The sequence below is a fragment of the Sinocyclocheilus rhinocerous genome, unplaced genomic scaffold (assembly GCF_001515625.1).
Source record: "Sinocyclocheilus rhinocerous isolate Xijiao unplaced genomic scaffold, SAMN03320098_v1.1 scaffold1600, whole genome shotgun sequence".
In the NCBI taxonomy this organism is placed as follows: Eukaryota; Metazoa; Chordata; class Actinopteri; order Cypriniformes; family Cyprinidae; genus Sinocyclocheilus; species Sinocyclocheilus rhinocerous.
Window position 1 is genome coordinate 1,755,878 of NW_015665129.1, and position 18,093 is coordinate 1,773,970.

Here is an 18,093-nt window from a genome sequence, read left to right on the forward strand (position 1 = left end):
TGCTTTCGCCTAGAAACACACAGCGTCTCCCTGACATGGCTGCTTCAACACTAACTGCGGTTACTGAAACCACGCGTTCTTTCTTTGCGTGAACATTTGGGGCGCATTATGCAAATATTTCCACATAGTGACGTAGATATGTGGGGGCGTGTTAGAACGAGCCGTTTTAGGGGGGCGTGGCAGTCTCTTAACTTTGATAAAGAATATCTCTTTGGTTGAGACTTTAGTCTTTGCAACTTCAGGGATCTTATCTATGCACAATCAGCTTGTAACACTCCAAAGAGAAAGGAAAACTTGAAATCGCATCATATGACCCCTTTAAAAGCAGAAGAGAAATCAACAAATAACAGTCTAGCATGGGTCTTGGGCCTTTCCAAGTGACTAAACAGATAATTCAGCAAGGTAAGGTTAGCATCCTCAACTCCCCTGCCCTGTCTAAATGCAAACTGCAATGGATCAAGTCTATCTTTTGACTGCTGTAAAATTTCACCTTTAACTACTTTCTCAAAACACTTCATAACTAATGAAGTAAGAGCTACCGGCCTGAAATCATTTAGCTCCTGTGGGGACCTAGTCTTAGCTACAGGAACTATAATAGATTTTTTCCAAATTTCAGGAACTCTTTGTAACATAAGAGAATGGGAGAAAATGTAATGAAAAATTTCACCCAGCTGTTCAGCACATGTACGTAACACCCTACCTCCAATATTATCAGGACCGGGACTTTTTTTTAGTATTAACTCTCTGGAAAAGACCTGTGTCACACTAATATTAAAAGATTTACTGCATGCCGATTATTGTTTTAAAATGTACATTTCTGACTTAAAATCATTATAGTCAAACCTTAAATAAAATGTGTTAAGTTCCTCAGCAAACTGTTTCGCAGAACTGAATCCATTCATTTTAATATCTCTATTCCCTCTGTCTTCTTTACACCCTGCCATTTCCTTCATGCCTTGCCAGGCTGATCTTAAGTTACTGCCACTTAACTGTTTCTCAATTTTATCCTTATTTATTTGAACTCTCACAGCCTTATACAATAGAAGGAATATATAATTGTAGGATAGAACAATTCCTTCTATTGTTCTATCCTACAATAGAAGGAACTATATAAGAGTTCACATCAGGTTTGCATGTACAGCATCTTTTTGTGGAACATCTGAGAAAAAAGTTTTTGTTTTCAGGTTTCCCAGCAGTTCACTTAGATATCCAGTCAACAGAGTGAACTAAAGACAAGAAAAGACAAGACCAAAAAAAAAACAAAAAAAACAATTATATGGTTTAAAACATACAGCTGCTTTAACACACCTTGATGACCTGAACTTTCTCCATGTTTCTTGTGGCAGCTTCCCTGGTGTGTACCAGCACTGTGAATGTGCATCCTGCAGAGTGGAAGAAAATCCATAATTTAAATGTAAATCTATTAAAACTTACTACTCCTACCTGCTCCTACCTGAAGCTCCTACCTGAAGGATTGTTGTCTAGAACAGCATCACATACGCTGATTTTTAAGATCATCGCTCTCAGCAGCTGCTCCACATGAGACAACAGAGTCTCTGAGCTGACACAGCAAAACCCGACACACACATATCAGAAAAATGCATAACTTCCACCTGGATTTTAAAACACTAAATCCACTGTCACTCACCTGATGGACAGCAGTGGAGGCTGTGAGATCTCAAACACAAATCTCTCCACTGGATGGTGCTTTTTATCCATGATCACCACTACAACCTTTTCAGCCTCATTCTGCAAAAAGAGCACAAAACAAGTCTTGTTTACTCACTGTTCAGATGGAAACCATTCTAATCATATTGGTTAGCCTGTTTTTCTGTAAATAGGTACATTAAACAAATATTAAATAAAAACCTCACCTTCTCTATCAGTGGCTTGACACAATGGAGCGTGTCTTGAATGTACTGATTTAACTCAGGATGACATGACATCTGGCAAATTAAATAGAAGTAGTCAAATACCTTCAGCAACATTTTCTGTCTATTTCTCTTTTCCCATTGCATGATGAATTAGCAAAGCAGTGCTCATTCGTACTGTCATCAATCTTAAAAACATTACCTGCACAGGTACGTTGTATTTCTTCCTTTTCTGAAAAATACCAGATGGATAAATCTCTCTGACATATAGGATGAGGTGAATGGCCACTTCCAAAAACTCACACAGAATGTCAGCAGCAACTGAAAATGACCAATATAAAAAGAATATTCACAATGACGTTATTTGAAAGCTGTGCAGTGCAATATACAAATGAAATAAAAGTTACCTTGGCCAAAATTAAGGTCCTGCCTCGTCAGAGTGGCCATACTGAAGTAGCCAAAATATATGCAACAACCTTTAATGAAAAGAGGAGCTTCTCGATTATAAAATATCAGCGATCATGCATATAGTTGCTCCAGAATACGTGTGATAAGAGTGTTGTATTCAGAAAAAAAACGAAAACTATTACTGTAATACACTCAGTCCGATTATTGGTAAAATGTCTGTCATCCACAAATAAACAGTAAATAAACAAACATTTAATAAAACGCTGCTCGAAGGATGTTTACACTTTTCTTCTGTAATCTGCAAGAGAACAGCAGCGCTATATGGCTATACGCCTACTGCCACCTACCGGAGCGGAAGAAGAACGCGACAACAAACCATAATGTCACAGTACTGACTTATAAAAGAAAACAGAACAAAGGACTGGATCTTGTATGTATCTACTTATATGCAGTAAGTAAGTAAGTTGATAGTAAGACCAAAGATCTCAAATAAACTGTATGACAACAGGTAAAATAACTTATTTTGGTGCAAAATAAATGACACCTTTCTGAGCAAACTACAACTGGCAGGTGAGAAATATAGACTATTAACATTAACGGAACGGAACAAACTGATTGTTAACTGATATGTGTCCACTTCTTCAGGGATTTCATAAAATATAATTTATTTATTTAAAGCTATTCATGAAATAGATATTTATTCACATTTAGTCCTGCATAATAAAAGCCTATTTAATTCAGGAGACCTGACCAGCAGTTTATTTTTATTTAACCAGGACAGCATGTAATTCAGGGATTTCATTTATGACAGGCTGTAAACAAAGGTTTACCTGAATGACCTCATGGACCCGCTGCTCTTTAGAAATGACATACATAAGACAGTGTCAGAGACTACCCAGTCAACACGTGAGATCATGCGATGATCACAGTGACATATTTGATTTACTTCCCAGTTGATGTCCTGAGAACCTGTGAGTATTCAAATTGTGCTTTGATTCGCGACAGATTTGCAGATAAAGTAGGAAAATCATCAAAATAGTCATTCGATCTGTAACTTACTGGATTGTAAATGTATTACTGCAGTACATACTTTAGCTATTTGGGAAAAACAACTATAACTTTTGGAAGCATTGAATATGAATACAAAATATCAGCTGTCTATGTACACTGGACTTCAGTGCTTTATCTTATTCATTAACGGTTCTTTATTATGGATTACTGAATTGCTGAATGATTAACTTTCCAAGACACAGCAACGTCCATAACTGGTAAGTAAATACAGCCTTAAAGGTCCCCTGAAATGCTTAGAAACACATTACTCTATGTGTTGACGTCATTTTAACTGAAACAGGAAGACAGGGCGGGACATATCAAGCAGCCCCGCCCCTTTTAAAAATAGCCTATAGCGATCGTTTATATCACAGTTTGGGCTAGAGACGTTCAGAGCCTTTGAGCTATGATGAGATATGATGAGATCTTTCATGTACCTGATTAATACATTTTTTGGTGTTTTTTTATCCTCTTTTCTTTATTTGTTTTGTTCCTGCCCTTCTTTATGTTCATAAAAAAACTATTTAAATGCATCTTTCTCTTTTAACAGTCATCTGTCAACTTTTTTTTCTTCTTCTCTTCTCTTCCATATGTTCAGATGACATTGAATGTATTGTTGATACATTATGTGTAATGTATGCAAAGTTGTATTTCATTATTGTCATCTCTGAATTGTTTGCAATAATAAAAAAAAAAAACCTAAAAAAAAAAAGCCGTTGAGTTTCGTAAAGCCGCATTTGACAGGGTATGCCAGCCACAATCTCATCCATATTCTTGCTGTAGTATTGTTGCTGCCACCATGTCGTGAAGGCGCTGTGTGCTTCGTTGTGAAAGCGAAACTACTTTGTTTGGCCTTCCAAAAGAGGACGATATCTGCTTCGTCATGCCTGGAGCTGATCCGTGCTGGTCGCTGAGGAAATACTTCAACTTCGCGCTGTCCATCGCCGGATCGGCTTTCACCGTGGACAAAGCGGAGTCCAGCCCCGGGTCGTAACATGTGGTTGCCGCAGGCATCACAGTATGGTAGGGACGTAACATTGCCGTCACACGCTTGAGGCATTTGGCCAATCACAACGCACTGGATAGCTGGCCAATCTGAGCACACCTAGCTTTTTCAGACCGATGAGCTTTGTTAAAATCGAGGCGTTTCAGAAAGGCGGGGCATAGAGGAGAAACAATAATGTACAGTATGTGGAAAATAATGTGTTTTTTTAACCTTAAACTGCATTAACACATTTCATTACACCAAATACACAAAATAATGTTCTTTTTAGCAGCATCATATGACCCCTTTAAGCTCTCCAAAAGACACTTTGAAGTGAAAAGTAGCAGGATAAGCTTGAGTTTGCTATAGTAGTTTCTCCTTTTTGTTTGTGTTTGCTTTGTAGCTGACTGAGGAGCAGAGAGCTGGAAGGAAATGTAGTCCAATGAGGCCAGTGTTCAGTACAACCGCTGGAATGAAGACAACATGAACATGCAAGTGCCGCATTCACAGTCCAGACTGATTGGGTGAGAATCTACTCTATATATTTCATATAACTGATAAATAATTTTCAGAATTGTGATTGGAGTCAATCAAACAACTCATGTCAATCACATCTGTGCCCATATAGTCTCTATAACAGACTGTGCACCGGACGTCTTGGCATTGTAATGAAAGCGGCAGTGTCTTTGACTGTGATGGTAGTTATATATATTGTTGGATACATCACAGGATACTATGCTCACCGATGCTGAAGAGGACACTATATTGACGGAACTGGCTATTTAAGGAACTGGCTGTTATTTGAAGCATGAATTATGTCCATCAAAGAAGTACCAACATTTATAAAATGTGTTTTAAAATGTGTTTTTAAATAAGTGACTTTTATTTTAACATAGTATCTTAACCAGTGTTAACAAGTAAAATACTTAAATCAAAAACCAGATTTTATTTTATTTCTTATTTGAATGTCAGTGACCATCTCATATCCAAAAGTGCATTAGCGGTCGCAATACATAGCCTATAATTTGCTATTATACCAAGAATAAAATAAAGTTAACAGTAAACACTTTACAGTGAGGTTTAATTTTTGGTTGATGCATTATCATGAACCAACAAGGAACAACACTTTTACAGCAGCTTTTAGCAGTCTATGTGCATACACTACGGTTCAAACGTTTGGGATCAGTAAGATTTAATTTTTTAGAGACAATATTTTTATTCAGCAAGTATGGATTAAACTGATCAAAATTGACAGTAAACACATTTAAACTGTTTTTAACATTGATAATAATATGAAATGTTGTAGAGCAAAGGCTGCTGAAATATGCAGCTTTTCCTTCACAGGACTAAATATAAAACAGTTATTTAAAATTGTAGTAATATTCCACAATAGTACTATTTTTACTGTCTTTTTTATCAAATAAATGCAGCCTTGGTGAGCATAAGAGACCTTTAAAACATTAAAAAATCTTACCAACCCCCAAAACTTGGAATGGTAGTGTATACCAAGTCATTTTATCATTTCATGTTGAACATTATTACTGTTTTAAGAATGAAAACAACACATAATGCATTAACTAATGTTAGCAAATTGAACATTATTTTACACTGTTTACAATTAATATTACATTTGACATCAGTCCTGGTCATAGATGATTTTAATAGTATCCACATCCTGCTCTTCGAGCATTTGGTCAATAATCTCATCTTTTGATGAAGAAAACAAGCTTGCATTTACTTTGACAATCCATGCCGTGATCCTTTGGTTAGTATAATACTCATCCTCCTGACTGTCCATCATTTCATTCATTTCGTTCTCATTTTCCATCTCAATAGCCGAATCAGAGAATGACTGCGCAAGTCTGTCCTTAGATACACTCGCTGAATCCTTCATCCTTTCTGTCCTCACTTCTCTGTCTTTGGCACTGACGTTATTGGGCTCTACATCCAGAAGTTCATTCTGTGGCAGCCCTGCTGATACACCAGGGATCTTGTCCTGTCTCAAGTCTTGGTTTTGAACCTGCAGACTGTCATTAAAAACAGCCAGTCCATTGCAGATCAGCTGACATTCCTGCCTTTGTCTACTGAACAATGCCTTGTCCATCCTTATGCTGGTGGACAAGATATTGGCTTTCTTCTCCTGACATCCTACTCCCCAGCTTGACACACAGGTTTTTGCACTAGACATGGAGATAGTGGATATTCTTGGGCTGTGTATTGGAGGCAGTGAGCTACTATTTGTCAAAGTCCTGCCATCGTTCCCCTTCGCCATTAAAACCTTACAAGGTTTGATAGTTTGATCTTTTCCATTTCCAGCCAGTTTCCACCCGGATGATAAATGGTAGGATCCCTTCGTTCCAATCAACTCCAGACAGATGGGCAGAGATGGACTGGAGGACTTAAATGTCTCAAACGCATGGAAATTCTCCTGGATGTTGAGAGTTTTGCTAGATCCACTCTTCCATCTTGTCCTGTGGTCCCAAATGTCATTCCTCTGGGTCATTTTGAGAATTTTTTAATAAGAGCAAAATGGATGACTGTCAATGTCATGTAGCATGATGGGCTGTCCTGAGAGACAGTGTCCTTCTTGCATCTCTTATAGACAGCTCAGACCTACTCTCCTCCTCTTTACATTTCCTGAGTCCAGTCATCTGATCTGTAACCAAACCCGGAGCATTCATGTGCTCCACAGGCACAAACAGAGGATGCAAACAATGCTACTGTCACTTCACTAAACATGTCTGAAGATGTGCATTTAAAAATAGTTCCTGCTAACCTAACCTAACTATAAACTGAATTATGAGACCAACTACTAGTTTTGATATTGATGCAGATGTTTTTCATCCAGAGGGTCAAAAGTTCCTATACAGAGTCATCCTGAGGTTAAAAACCTTGCTCAAGGAAGTAAACTTGATATTGAAAGATTTGACTGTATAATTTTATAGCTTACCCAATTGAGAGATTCAGCAAAACAGGGAAAGTCTACAAAAAATGTTAAGTTTATTTTACTGACAAGGACAAAGTAACTTTAACATTAATTATATTAGAAGTGTAAATCTGTACACAAAGGTGGAAACAAACTTTCTTACAAAAGACAGGAGTGTAAATGAGAACCATTGAATCCAACATTTGAATTAATAGCTGTTTTAATTTGATGAGAGAGAAAACTGTATGGAAAGTGGGGTAAATGAATTACAAATTTAGAAAGAAAACCAACAGCTGAATTTTGTTATCGGATGACAGTTAGATTGCTGACGTCGGACATCAGGTCAGTTTTTGATGGGTAAACCACTTTAAGGTTTCCATCTACGTCCACGACCTTCACTTGTAGTACGGTCAGCTCAGGGGAGGCCAGGTCCTCTGCGGGACGATCTGAAATCACATCCGTCTCTTCATCCGAGCCCACATCCTCCTTTGCATCAAAGGTTAATTTATTAAGCTCTGCCATTTTCTAAAATAGAAACAAGAATAGTCAGAGAAAATGAATATTACTCTAATAAACATGGATGCTGTTTTCCACTGTAAATATTCATAGCTTGCTAAACGCTACTAACCACCATGAATGCTTGTGTAATTGACTTTGGATGAGGATACCTATGTGAAAACAGATGCCTTTTTTAATTGTCTTGGTACTTAGTAATAGCATAACTGCTAATGAATGCAGATAAACTGAATGCAATGACCCAGCTTGATGACTGATTTAATGGCACTGATTATTCAGAGTGTCTTTTATAGTAAAATATTTAGTAGTTATTTGAGCTGTCGTAAAAGAAGAATGTGCAAAAGTGGAACAGGTAATTTGTATCATGGAGAAAATCTCACAGCTGCAATCTAAACCAATTCCTCGGTTTTATCTTCCTTGTCACATTTCACGGTTTTCCATCACGTCAGGTACTTTTTACACAATTACAAAAATAGGATTTTTAAGTTCTTGCTATAAATTAGGAACGTCAATTAAACCAAACAAACAATTTGACTGATAAAATCAGCAGCAGCCAGGGGCTCTTGAATTGCACTTGTATTATGTGATGGTGCAATGCCTCCGAGACACTGTACACCATGTGTTTGTGTGTGTGTGTGTGCGCGCAGAGAGATGAGCTAATTTCTTCCACTAGAGTATCAGCATTCAAAAGCTGTGCAGTCAAATAGCATAACAATGCTAATCCAATCCTGCACTCTTACAGCGCAGACTCAAATCAGTGCCTTCACTGTATATTATTTACAGCATAGCAATACTAGTACAAATCAATATGAAAACAAAAATCAAACAAAATCAAACAAACAAAAACAAAAAACGGCCAATCCCACCCATCTCTTGTACTACAGACACTGCAGGATTGATATTTTGGGATTGAAGGAATGATTTAGTTGTGATTCTATTGTGATTTAGACTGTGAACCATACAATTTGGTTCATATGTAAATAAACACAAAATGCTAAATGAAATACATTTTATAATATAAAATATAATATAAAACAAAACACTAGTAATATCTTACTATTATCAGTGCGTCCATGACATCTTTACAGATCTGCAGACCGGTGGAGCTCGTCACCTCTAAAAACAGCTCTTGTGTGGACTTCTTTATCTGCAGAGACAGAAGTTCGCTAAAAATGCTGTTTGGCAAAAATAATACTAACTATTATAATAAAAAAATAAAATATTTTTTAAACAATTGTCATGGTAATTCTTCTCTTTTAAATGTGAAAAAATAAATAAATAAAATAAACATTTGCATTAATAAGAATGTATGAATATGACACTGCTGCTTCACATGCTTTAATATTGTATTTTATTTTTATGACATATTTTCAATGTCTTTCTGGATAAAGAAATAATAAATATCCTTAAAAAAAACCATATGAAGTCATAAAATCAGTCGAGTTGATCATGCCATCCACCATCATCAAGACCTGAAATAACCTTTGCATACTTCACTTAACTTGCATAGATTACCTTTGTCCTCTCACTGTTTGTGATTGGTGGGAACGAGACCACGTGATCCTCTGTGTCAACCAAGCAGGGGTAAAGATCTTTCCCATCAAGGAGTTGAAGGTATCTGGGATGAAGAATTAAAAGTTGGTAATACGTCCATGAAACGCTGAATAATGAATTAATTCACAGTGTCACAGTTCAGTATTTATACTTAGTGTTCTGTGCAGTCAGTGCGATTACATGGATGAAATTACACCAATTACCCACAACAACAGGACAGGTGTCTGACAAACGAGGGATATTTTTCGGATCACTTAGAAAGGCCGTAGATAGTAAACAATGCCATTGAAGAGCATGACCTAGCCCCTTTGCATTGAAAATGATGTTAGATTTAGCACAAAACCACTCATTTGCTTAACAGATTGTTCCCTCCACAGTTTCAAACTATACTGTAGATAAGTCATTATAATATTAAAGATTTACCACTATTGATATTATATAATCAGGTATTCAATATGCACTTTCTTACTTGTGGAGTCCTGAAACGTTTTGTCGCTTTTTCTGTTTTCTCTGTTCATCTGCCTCCTCTTGAAGCATCTTCAGAAGTTCAGCTGCCTTCATCTCCTTACGACCCAGAGGAACTATCTGCACACATTGACAATATTATCAATTTTTTGTTGTAAAACGATTATATATATATTACTCTGCAGTAGGTATGTTTTTTTGATGTGGCAGCAATATTTTAATGAAAATTTGTTTCATTTTTTTTTATTAACACACTCGAGGATGTGCTGGATTGTGAATATAATCAGCTGAAAGGGTTTCTGTCACTATATTCACAATATAGCATAAAATGTATCTTAGATTATTAAGTCTGTTCTTTGGCATACACAGTAGTCAACATTTGAAGTGGATCAAAAAAGTTCATCAAAGTTGTCCTAAGACAAGAGTGCACTTTGGTTTTAGGTTTTAGGACAACTTTGATGAACTTTTTTGATCCACTTCAAATGTTGACTACTGTGCACTGCTGTTCAAAAGTTTGGGATCAGTAAGATTTTAAATTGTTTTTTTTAAATGAAGTTTCTTATGCTCATCAGGGCTGTATCTATTTGATCAAAAATACAGAAAAAATGTAATTTTGTGAAAAATTATTGCAATTTAAAATAAGTTTTCTATTTTAAAATACTTAAAATGCTTAAAATACTTTTCATTAATTTTCAGCATCAATACTCCAGTCTTCAGTGTCACATGATCCTTCAGAAATCATTTTAATATGCTGATTTATAATCAATGTTGGAAACAGTTGTGCTGCATAATGTTTTTTTGGACCTGTGATACTTTTTTCAGGAATCTTTGATAAATAAGAAGTTAAAAAGAAATTATGTTAACTTACAATATACGCTACAACACAAAAGTTTGGGGTATTTTTTTTCTTTCTTTAAAAAAAAAAAAAAGAAATTAATACTTTTATTCAGCAAGGATGTGTTAAATGGATAAAAAGTTATAGTAAAGACTTATATTATTACTATTGTTAGAAAATATCTCTATTTTGAATAAATGCTGTTCTTTTTAACTTTTTATTCATCAAAGAGTCAAAGACAAAAGTATCACTGGTTCCAAAAAAATATTAAGCAGCACAACAGTTTCCACACTGATAATAAATCAGCATATTAGAGGATCATGTGACACTGAAGACTGGAGTAACGGGGCTGATGAAAATTCAGCGCTGCGTCACAGAAATAAATAATATTTTAAAGTATATTAAAATAGGAAACCAATATTAGAAATTGCAGTAATATTTCAAAATTTTACTGTTTTTTCCTGTATTTTTGATCAAATAAATACAGCCTTGATGAGCATAAGAGACTCTATTAAAAAAAACAAACACTAAAAATCTTACTGATCCCAAACTTTTGAACGGCAGTGTAAATGAAACCATCAGTTATGAGAATGAAGCAACGTAACATCTTATTGTCCTACTTCCTGTGGCCTCTTAGATAGGTGCTGAATTCACTGTCAACACAAAAGAAACAACAGCGAGAAAAAAGACTGTTCATTTATTATTAAAAACTGAGGATTATGGGACTTCTCTGTGTCATTAGTCAGCTGGTGGCTTTGAAACCAGATTCCCGCCATTCATAAAAACTGTATCGACAACGGTTATTAAATATTCATCATTCCTGCATTGTTTGCCGGTTATGCAACTAGTGGAGATGCTCTGATTGATGAGTTACGTAACAAACTACTGGGACAATTATGACTGTGAAAAAGCAAGACATTTTTATTACAAAAAGAATACGAAGTATACATATGAAACCCCAATATTTGATAAACCTCCTCCCATACCTTCAGTGTATCTGGTGGCCTGGCGTCATACAACAGAGGAGCCTTCAGCAAGCCGAGGTCATGAGTTGCAATGGTTGCCGTTGTTCTTTTGGCACAAATCTCATCGTGAAGTTTGGTCTGCAGACAGAATACACGGATATTTATATAAGCTTATATAAAATCAATTTAAAAAGACAGATAGACAGAACACAAGAGTTCGGATGGATGAGATATTTATTTAAACGTGTGTCACCTGAGCAACTAAAAATCGCTTGAGTGCATTTCCTTGTCTGAGGTTCATGCCTTTTACAATGCAGCACACAATGTATGGCCGAACATCCTTGACTCCTGCAGAAACTTTGACTGTCACAGCCGTGGGTGCTTTGGATACATGCAGAACTCTCACAACCATCCGATTAAGCTCATCCACTTCCTCTGCCTCTTGTTTGCCTTTCTGCTTTGCACCGCTTTTCTTCTTTGAGATGTTACGGCCTCCATCAAGCTTCTCGCTCACCTCTCCATCCTGCTGCTTGCCTTTCCCTTTCCCCCTCCCACCTGCCCTCAGGTAGTCTAGGACTGATTTAGTCTGGCAGCCATTCACCATCTTCTCAAGCCTCTTGTCCTTCAGCTTGTTCCCTTTAAAATTAGTCTCCTTCAGCTTGGGGCAGTCGGCCAACTCAGATGGAAGCTCCTGGAGCTTGTTGTTGGAGAGATCCAAAACCTGAAGCAGAAGAGAGTGAGATGCATGAGAGAATGCTGAAAGGCTTTTCAAATATTATTAATGCATATTAATATACAGTGATTTTCTGTATGTTAATCACTGTATTATTATACAGAGATAAAATACATTTTATTAATCATATTTTGAGTACATAATACACCAACTACATTCTTGCAGTTGTGATTAAAAAAAAATCACAACTCATTGGAATTTATATTTACTGAACTGTTGTTTTTATTAAATTCAAAATGTTACAAAAGTCTGAGATTAATAGTGGAATGCTTCCATTTAGCAATTCTTTCAAAAGAAAAATAATTACAAATTATAGACCTAATAATACAAATAATAATTATTATTAATTGTATAATTAATTAATTGTAGTAATATTTTAAGTACTTAATACACCACCTACAATTTTTTGAATTACTTTTAAAAATCACAATACATTATAATTGATATTTAATCATTATACTTATTAAATTTTAAAGGTCCAAAAGTCTGAGACCCATAATGGAATGCTTCCATTTAGCATTATTTTCAAATTTAATTCAAACATTTTAAGTATAAATTATAGGCATGTTATCAGCAAAATAAAAAAAATAAAACAAAAATATCCATATGATAATAGGAATAAAAATAACAAATTCTACGTACAATAATAAAAATACAAAACTAAATTGTGTGTACATAATACACCACCAACTCTTTGTATTTACTTTCAAAATCACAACTGATTAAAATGTATATGTATTGAACCACTGAACATACTCAATCGACATACAGTAGGAATATTAGATTTTGTGATGAAACGCACCTTCAGCGCAGGCAGGTTATGAACCTCACTGCTCAGCTCCTCTATCGCGTTTTCTGATGCTATGATGCTGCTGAGGAGCTCCAGGCTGGAGCACCATAAGTCATCTGGGAGTCGAGAGAGTGCATTTTTGGACACATTGATGCTGGCGAGCTTCACACACTTGCTCAGGCCATCCGGCAGAGCGGCGATGCTGTTGCAGCTGACATTTAAAGTGTTGAGCTCGCTCAGTGCACAGATCTCCTCGGGCAAAGCCTGCAGCTGGTTGACAGACAAATCCAGGACTTTGATCGCCTTCAGTTCACCAATGCTTTTTGGGACTGAAGTGAGCTTGTTCCTGCAGAGGATCAGACTCTGTAGATGAGACAGATGTCTGATGTTCTCGTGGATCTCTTGTAAACTGGGACATTGACTGATCTCCAGGTAGTTTAGGGGCGAGAGGGAATAAAGTCGCGCGTGAAGTCCGCCGCTGCTCTGGATCTTTTTGTCAACCGCTGAACCCTGAAGCACCAGCTCACGCCTGTTCTCCTTTTCTGCCTTTTCTATTTCTGGCCAAATATTCAATGAGCTGTTTTCTTCAGCCATGCTGTCCAACGTAACCCGGTGTTCCGGTGAATTCAGTTCCCCTGTTTCCCCCTCACAGCGCCTGCGCAACTTCCCAAGTCCGCGGTTTTCCAGCGGTAGTTTTTAGTAGCAATTGGGCGTTTTTTATATATATATATATATATTGGCAACCCTCAAACTTCAGTCCTAAAGTCATGACGTCATGATTTCGCCCCGGCTAAGCAAGTCAGCTAATGGTGGTTTTGCTGTCTCTCTGCAAGTAATGTTCATTTCACCATGTTAATTTGATCATTTGTAATTAAATACGTATTAATGTACGTGACGTCCTGTTCAATCGCAACATAGAGTCAGATTTCCCTGCTAATTCTAACTTTTGCCTGTTATGAAGTGTAACACCATTCATTACAATTAGACGAAATCTGACTCTATAGCGATTGAACAGGACGTTACGTACATACATATATTTAATTACAAATTAGCTATCGAATGAACTTGGTGAAATGACCCTTGTGCTTGCGAAAAGACAGCAAAACCACTAAAACTAGTTTCGCCGGGGCGAAATCATGACGTCACGATTTTCGTTCTGAAGCTGCACATGCGCTGTGAGGGGGAAACGGGGGAACTGAATTCACCAGAACACCGGAACGTGGACGCAACCCGGAAGAGTTTAATTAGATGCCGGGTTTTCATCCATTTCCAATTAAAATGTAATTAACTTAATTAAGTGTTGGATTTGGAATTTAGGATTTTCATATTTCATATTTTAATAGTAATATTTTACACACACTGTCTTAGGGTAACTCTCCCATCTTTAACCAGAACCATTATAAAGGACTACAAGAACCAACATTCCTTTTTTCTTCGATAGAGTCTGGACTTTTGATTCACTAAAGTGACTCGAGTCTTTTGAATCCGTTCATCTAAAAGATTCTTTCACTGATTCTTTCTTTAGCTTTCGTCGTGGGCCAGTAGGTGGCGAAATAGAAATTAAGATATATAATATATTTATTCAATTTGTATAACATACACATATAAAAATAAATATAGAAAATAAATTAAAAGAATATAATCAATATAATTAAAATAAATATAAAATTCAACATGTGATGGAAGGTTATAAAATGTTTTTCTTAATTTCTCGTCCCACTGTGCAACTACAAACAGAAACAACAAAGAATTGTGGGCATGCACACTTATATGAAACAGAATATAATAAACTATTAAGAAATTTGTGAATTAAATAGAAAAAAGAATATAGAATATATTATGGGAAATATAAATATTTTAAAATAGTTTAGAACGCTGCATGGGAGACTTCAACTTCAACCAGGACAGACTTAAGTAAACAAAAGTACTGTACATAGAAGTGAACAAGACTCAGTATACGGAAATGAACGAAAATGATTCGTTCACCTAAAAGATTCATTCAAAACACCGGATTCTTTCAAGAACGAACGAAAAACTCGCGCATGCGCACACGATTCAGTAGTCAAACGGTGGTTATGGAGATAAACGTAGGCAACTGCTGTATCTGGGTAAACAACTTATTTATCGTAATTGTATCTGCCAAATAGTGAATATTAGTACTACTCTAAGAATGAGTGATTCTGAGCGTTATCTGATTAACGTGTGGTATGTGATTAAAATCCTTATTGCTGTATTGGAGGAGTTGTAACAGTAATGTTACTGTTTAGTTAGCCGGATTGCACGCTAACGCTAAATACTGTACATATAATAGTTATGACTAAGGTTCTTTATAATACGCAGCAAACCTCTGAATACATGTGCAATGTTTAAGTGCAGACTTAACGTTGACTCAAATTACAGTGTTACAACAAGTAGCTACCTATGATTTAAATAGATACACCTTGCATTGCTGCTGTTTAATTAATTGTTCATTTGAATACGTATTTTTTATGTTATTCTACATTATTCTACTTTGATTCTAGAGATATTTATGTACTCTAAGCATACATCATAAACAACATATTACTCTCATGTAAGGGAATGTTGCCAAATTACAGGTTCTTTCTGTATAATTTATGTTAGAGTGCTGGTACTTTGTGAAATTAAACATTGTGCATTGTTCATATCCCATATCCATCAGAGTTCAGGTACGGGATGCTTCATAAGATAGGCTTCACTGTGATCAGCTGGTCTGATCATGAAGGAAACTACAGTGCCAAAAAGCTGATGGTCCACGCGCCCACCGTCAATGGCTGGAGATCCACCAGGTTAATTTTATAATATTTACGCTAGAATGTACAGTGGTGTAAAAAAGTTTTTGCCCCCTTCCTGGTTTTTTTTATTTTTTGCATATGTCACGCTTAAAAGATTCAGATCAAACTAATTTCGAGGTTTACCATACTGTGTTTCCATGTGTCCCGGCGTGACGAGACTAGTGTTGCCAGATTGGGTGGGTTTGAATTTGATTGTGCGACAATGTGCGGGTAAAAATTGGCTTGGGCGGGTGGACAAAATTTGGGCTGGTTTGGGGTCAGTTTGGCGGGTTTCAAACATATAAATTGCATAGGCTAATTGTTTAACAAACAAGCCCAAGTATGAATGTACTGCATCAAATCAGTCATCACAACGTTACTAAACACACACACACACTGCAGAGGCGCTGGTGCTGATGTAAACATCGACAGCCGCACTTATCACGAGGGCTCAGCAGACAGACGTTATGATTCATGAGTGACAGGTTTTTAGCGTGATAAGTTATAACGTATCTGATTTTGAATGTAGTATGACTGTATATTCAAGTAATCACAATGCCTTAATAAAAGTTAAGAGTGGGAGAGTGACTCAACTCTCAAAATGTGAATTATTGTGGAGTGAGATGACACGAAGGCTCTATCACTGCAACTCCGAAATCAGAGCACATTTGAATTAATTATGCAATGTGTAATATTTACAACGATCTATTGACATAAATGCAATATAATATACATAACTATGTTTTCAGATGTGTATAAAGACCTTACTTAATTAACCATTATGTTTTTATTACCCTAGATTGAGCAATTTCTATCTACATACACCTGGGGTCCCCTTACATGGAAGTTGCTACCATGTTTCTACAGTAGCCCTAAACGGACAAACTGCTCTACAGAGCGCATTTCGTCACTTTGTTGTTCTTGCAAATAGTGTTGCTTTCGTCAACGAAAATTATGACTAAATATCGTTGTCAACGAACCTTTATCACGTGACGAACAACTCTCAAAACGTGAATTATTGTGGAGTGAGATGACAAGAAGGCTGACATGGAGGAAAGACGAAATCAGAGCACATTTGAATTAAAGGTGCAATGTGTAATATTTACAACGATCTATTGACATAAATGCAATATAATATACATAACTATGTTTTCAGATGTGTATAAAGACCTTACTTAATTAACCATTATGTTTTTATTACCCTAGATTGAGCAATTTCTATCTACATACACCTGGGGTCCCCTTACATGGAAGTTGCTACCATGTTTCTACAGTAGCCCTAAACGGACAAACTGCTCTACAGAGCGCATTTCGTCACTTTGTTGTTCTTGCGAATAAAACACTGACACAATGATGAACAAGTACATTAACATTCGCAATAACATCGATTTATTGAATGATTAAGTAAATATAATTCCTTAATTTTCCTTTGTAAAGAAATCTCATTGCTCTCTGCTGTCTTTACCGACAACATCTTTACCTGTGTAGGCCACCATAGGTTCTCTAAAGGGAGGGGTGAGCTGGGGACTGAGACGTTGGTTGCAATTCGCAACCTCACCGCTAGATGCCGCTAAAATTTACACACTGCACCTTTAATTAATCAAAACCGAAACTAAATATCTGGGTTTTTACAATCCTGTCTTTTGTCTTTTAAACGGTCTAGATTGATAAATCCTTGAAAACTGCTAGACATTATTAGTTTTGACTGTGCAAAGTTCTGTATTATGTTCTACAATATGAACTTAGGCTTCCTCTAGTTCTGTGTAAAATTATAGAGCGACACGAAGGTAAGCGCATTATTGTTTTTTTATTTTATTTTTTTAAATTGTCGGATTATAATTCAGTATGTAGGCTATCAATGAATGACACCGTTTTGTGAGCTTTTGGGCTGGAAATCGTCCGTCAAATCTGGCAACACTGGATGAGACAAAACCAATAAAACCCATTACAAACGAGGCATTTGTTGCATCCAGTGGGGACATAATTAGTAATTATAATGACTTCTACTGTGTTTTTACTTCTACTGTGTCCTCTTTTGAAAGGCCAAACAAAGTAGTTTCGCTTTCACAACGAAACACACAGCGGCTTGAGTGAGCGGCGCCCGGCGGGCTTGAGTGAGCGGAGGCCGGCGGATTCGATGAAGGAGGCTTGTGGCAACCACATGTGACGACCCCGGGCTGGACTCCGCTTCGTCCACGGTGAA

At 36.6% G+C, this 18,093-nt stretch overlaps 4 protein-coding genes and 1 long non-coding RNA gene across 6 annotated transcripts in view; 2 read left to right on the top strand and 3 right to left on the bottom strand.

Moving 5' to 3' along the window:
* Positions 1-2,587, bottom strand: part of LOC107731212 (mitotic spindle assembly checkpoint protein MAD2B) — an 8,875-nt gene extending 6,288 nt beyond the window's left edge. Inside the window, exons 1-6 of the mRNA XM_016542224.1 lie at positions 2,279-2,587; positions 2,074-2,192; positions 1,875-1,946; positions 1,649-1,749; positions 1,467-1,561; positions 1,309-1,382 (exon numbers count right to left, since the gene is read on the bottom strand). Of these exons, the coding sequence (XP_016397710.1) occupies positions 1,309-1,382; positions 1,467-1,561; positions 1,649-1,749; positions 1,875-1,946; positions 2,074-2,192; positions 2,279-2,318 (501 nt within the window). The 5' untranslated portion in view covers positions 2,319-2,587. The remainder of the gene's footprint in view (positions 1-1,308; positions 1,383-1,466; positions 1,562-1,648; positions 1,750-1,874; positions 1,947-2,073; positions 2,193-2,278) is intronic.
* Positions 2,588-4,746: 2,159 nt separating this feature from the next.
* On the top strand, positions 4,747-5,066 carry smim1 (small integral membrane protein 1). The gene is given in 2 exon segments (XM_016542181.1): positions 4,747-4,838; positions 4,943-5,066. Coding segments are annotated over 2 exon segments (216 nt in total).
* A 2,393-nt stretch (positions 5,067-7,459) lies between these two features.
* On the bottom strand, positions 7,460-13,762 carry LOC107731176 (leucine-rich repeat-containing protein 47-like). Its single transcript, XM_016542177.1, has 7 exons — positions 13,111-13,762; positions 11,829-12,296; positions 11,597-11,713; positions 9,780-9,895; positions 9,272-9,374; positions 8,814-8,903; positions 7,460-7,765 (listed from the first exon to the last, which is right to left on the bottom strand). Exons 1-7 carry the CDS (start codon positions 13,690-13,692, stop codon positions 7,544-7,546), a joined length of 1,698 nt encoding a protein of 565 aa, XP_016397663.1. The 5' UTR covers positions 13,693-13,762; the 3' UTR covers positions 7,460-7,543.
* Positions 13,763-15,127: 1,365 nt separating this feature from the next.
* LOC107731174 (centrosomal protein of 104 kDa-like) overlaps positions 15,128-18,093 on the top strand; it is a 33,430-nt gene continuing 30,464 nt past the window's right edge. For both annotated transcript variants that reach the window (XM_016542175.1, XM_016542176.1), the window contains exons 1-2: positions 15,128-15,206; positions 15,779-15,905. In XM_016542175.1, coding sequence (XP_016397661.1) covers positions 15,793-15,905 — 113 coding nt within the window. In that variant the 5' untranslated portion in view covers positions 15,128-15,206; positions 15,779-15,792. The remainder of the gene's footprint in view (positions 15,207-15,778; positions 15,906-18,093) is intronic.
* LOC107731181 (uncharacterized) overlaps positions 17,817-18,093 on the bottom strand; it is a 12,613-nt gene continuing 12,336 nt past the window's right edge. Inside the window, exon 3 of the long non-coding RNA XR_001638754.1 lies at positions 17,817-17,907. This is a non-coding gene — a long non-coding RNA (uncharacterized LOC107731181). The remainder of the gene's footprint in view (positions 17,908-18,093) is intronic.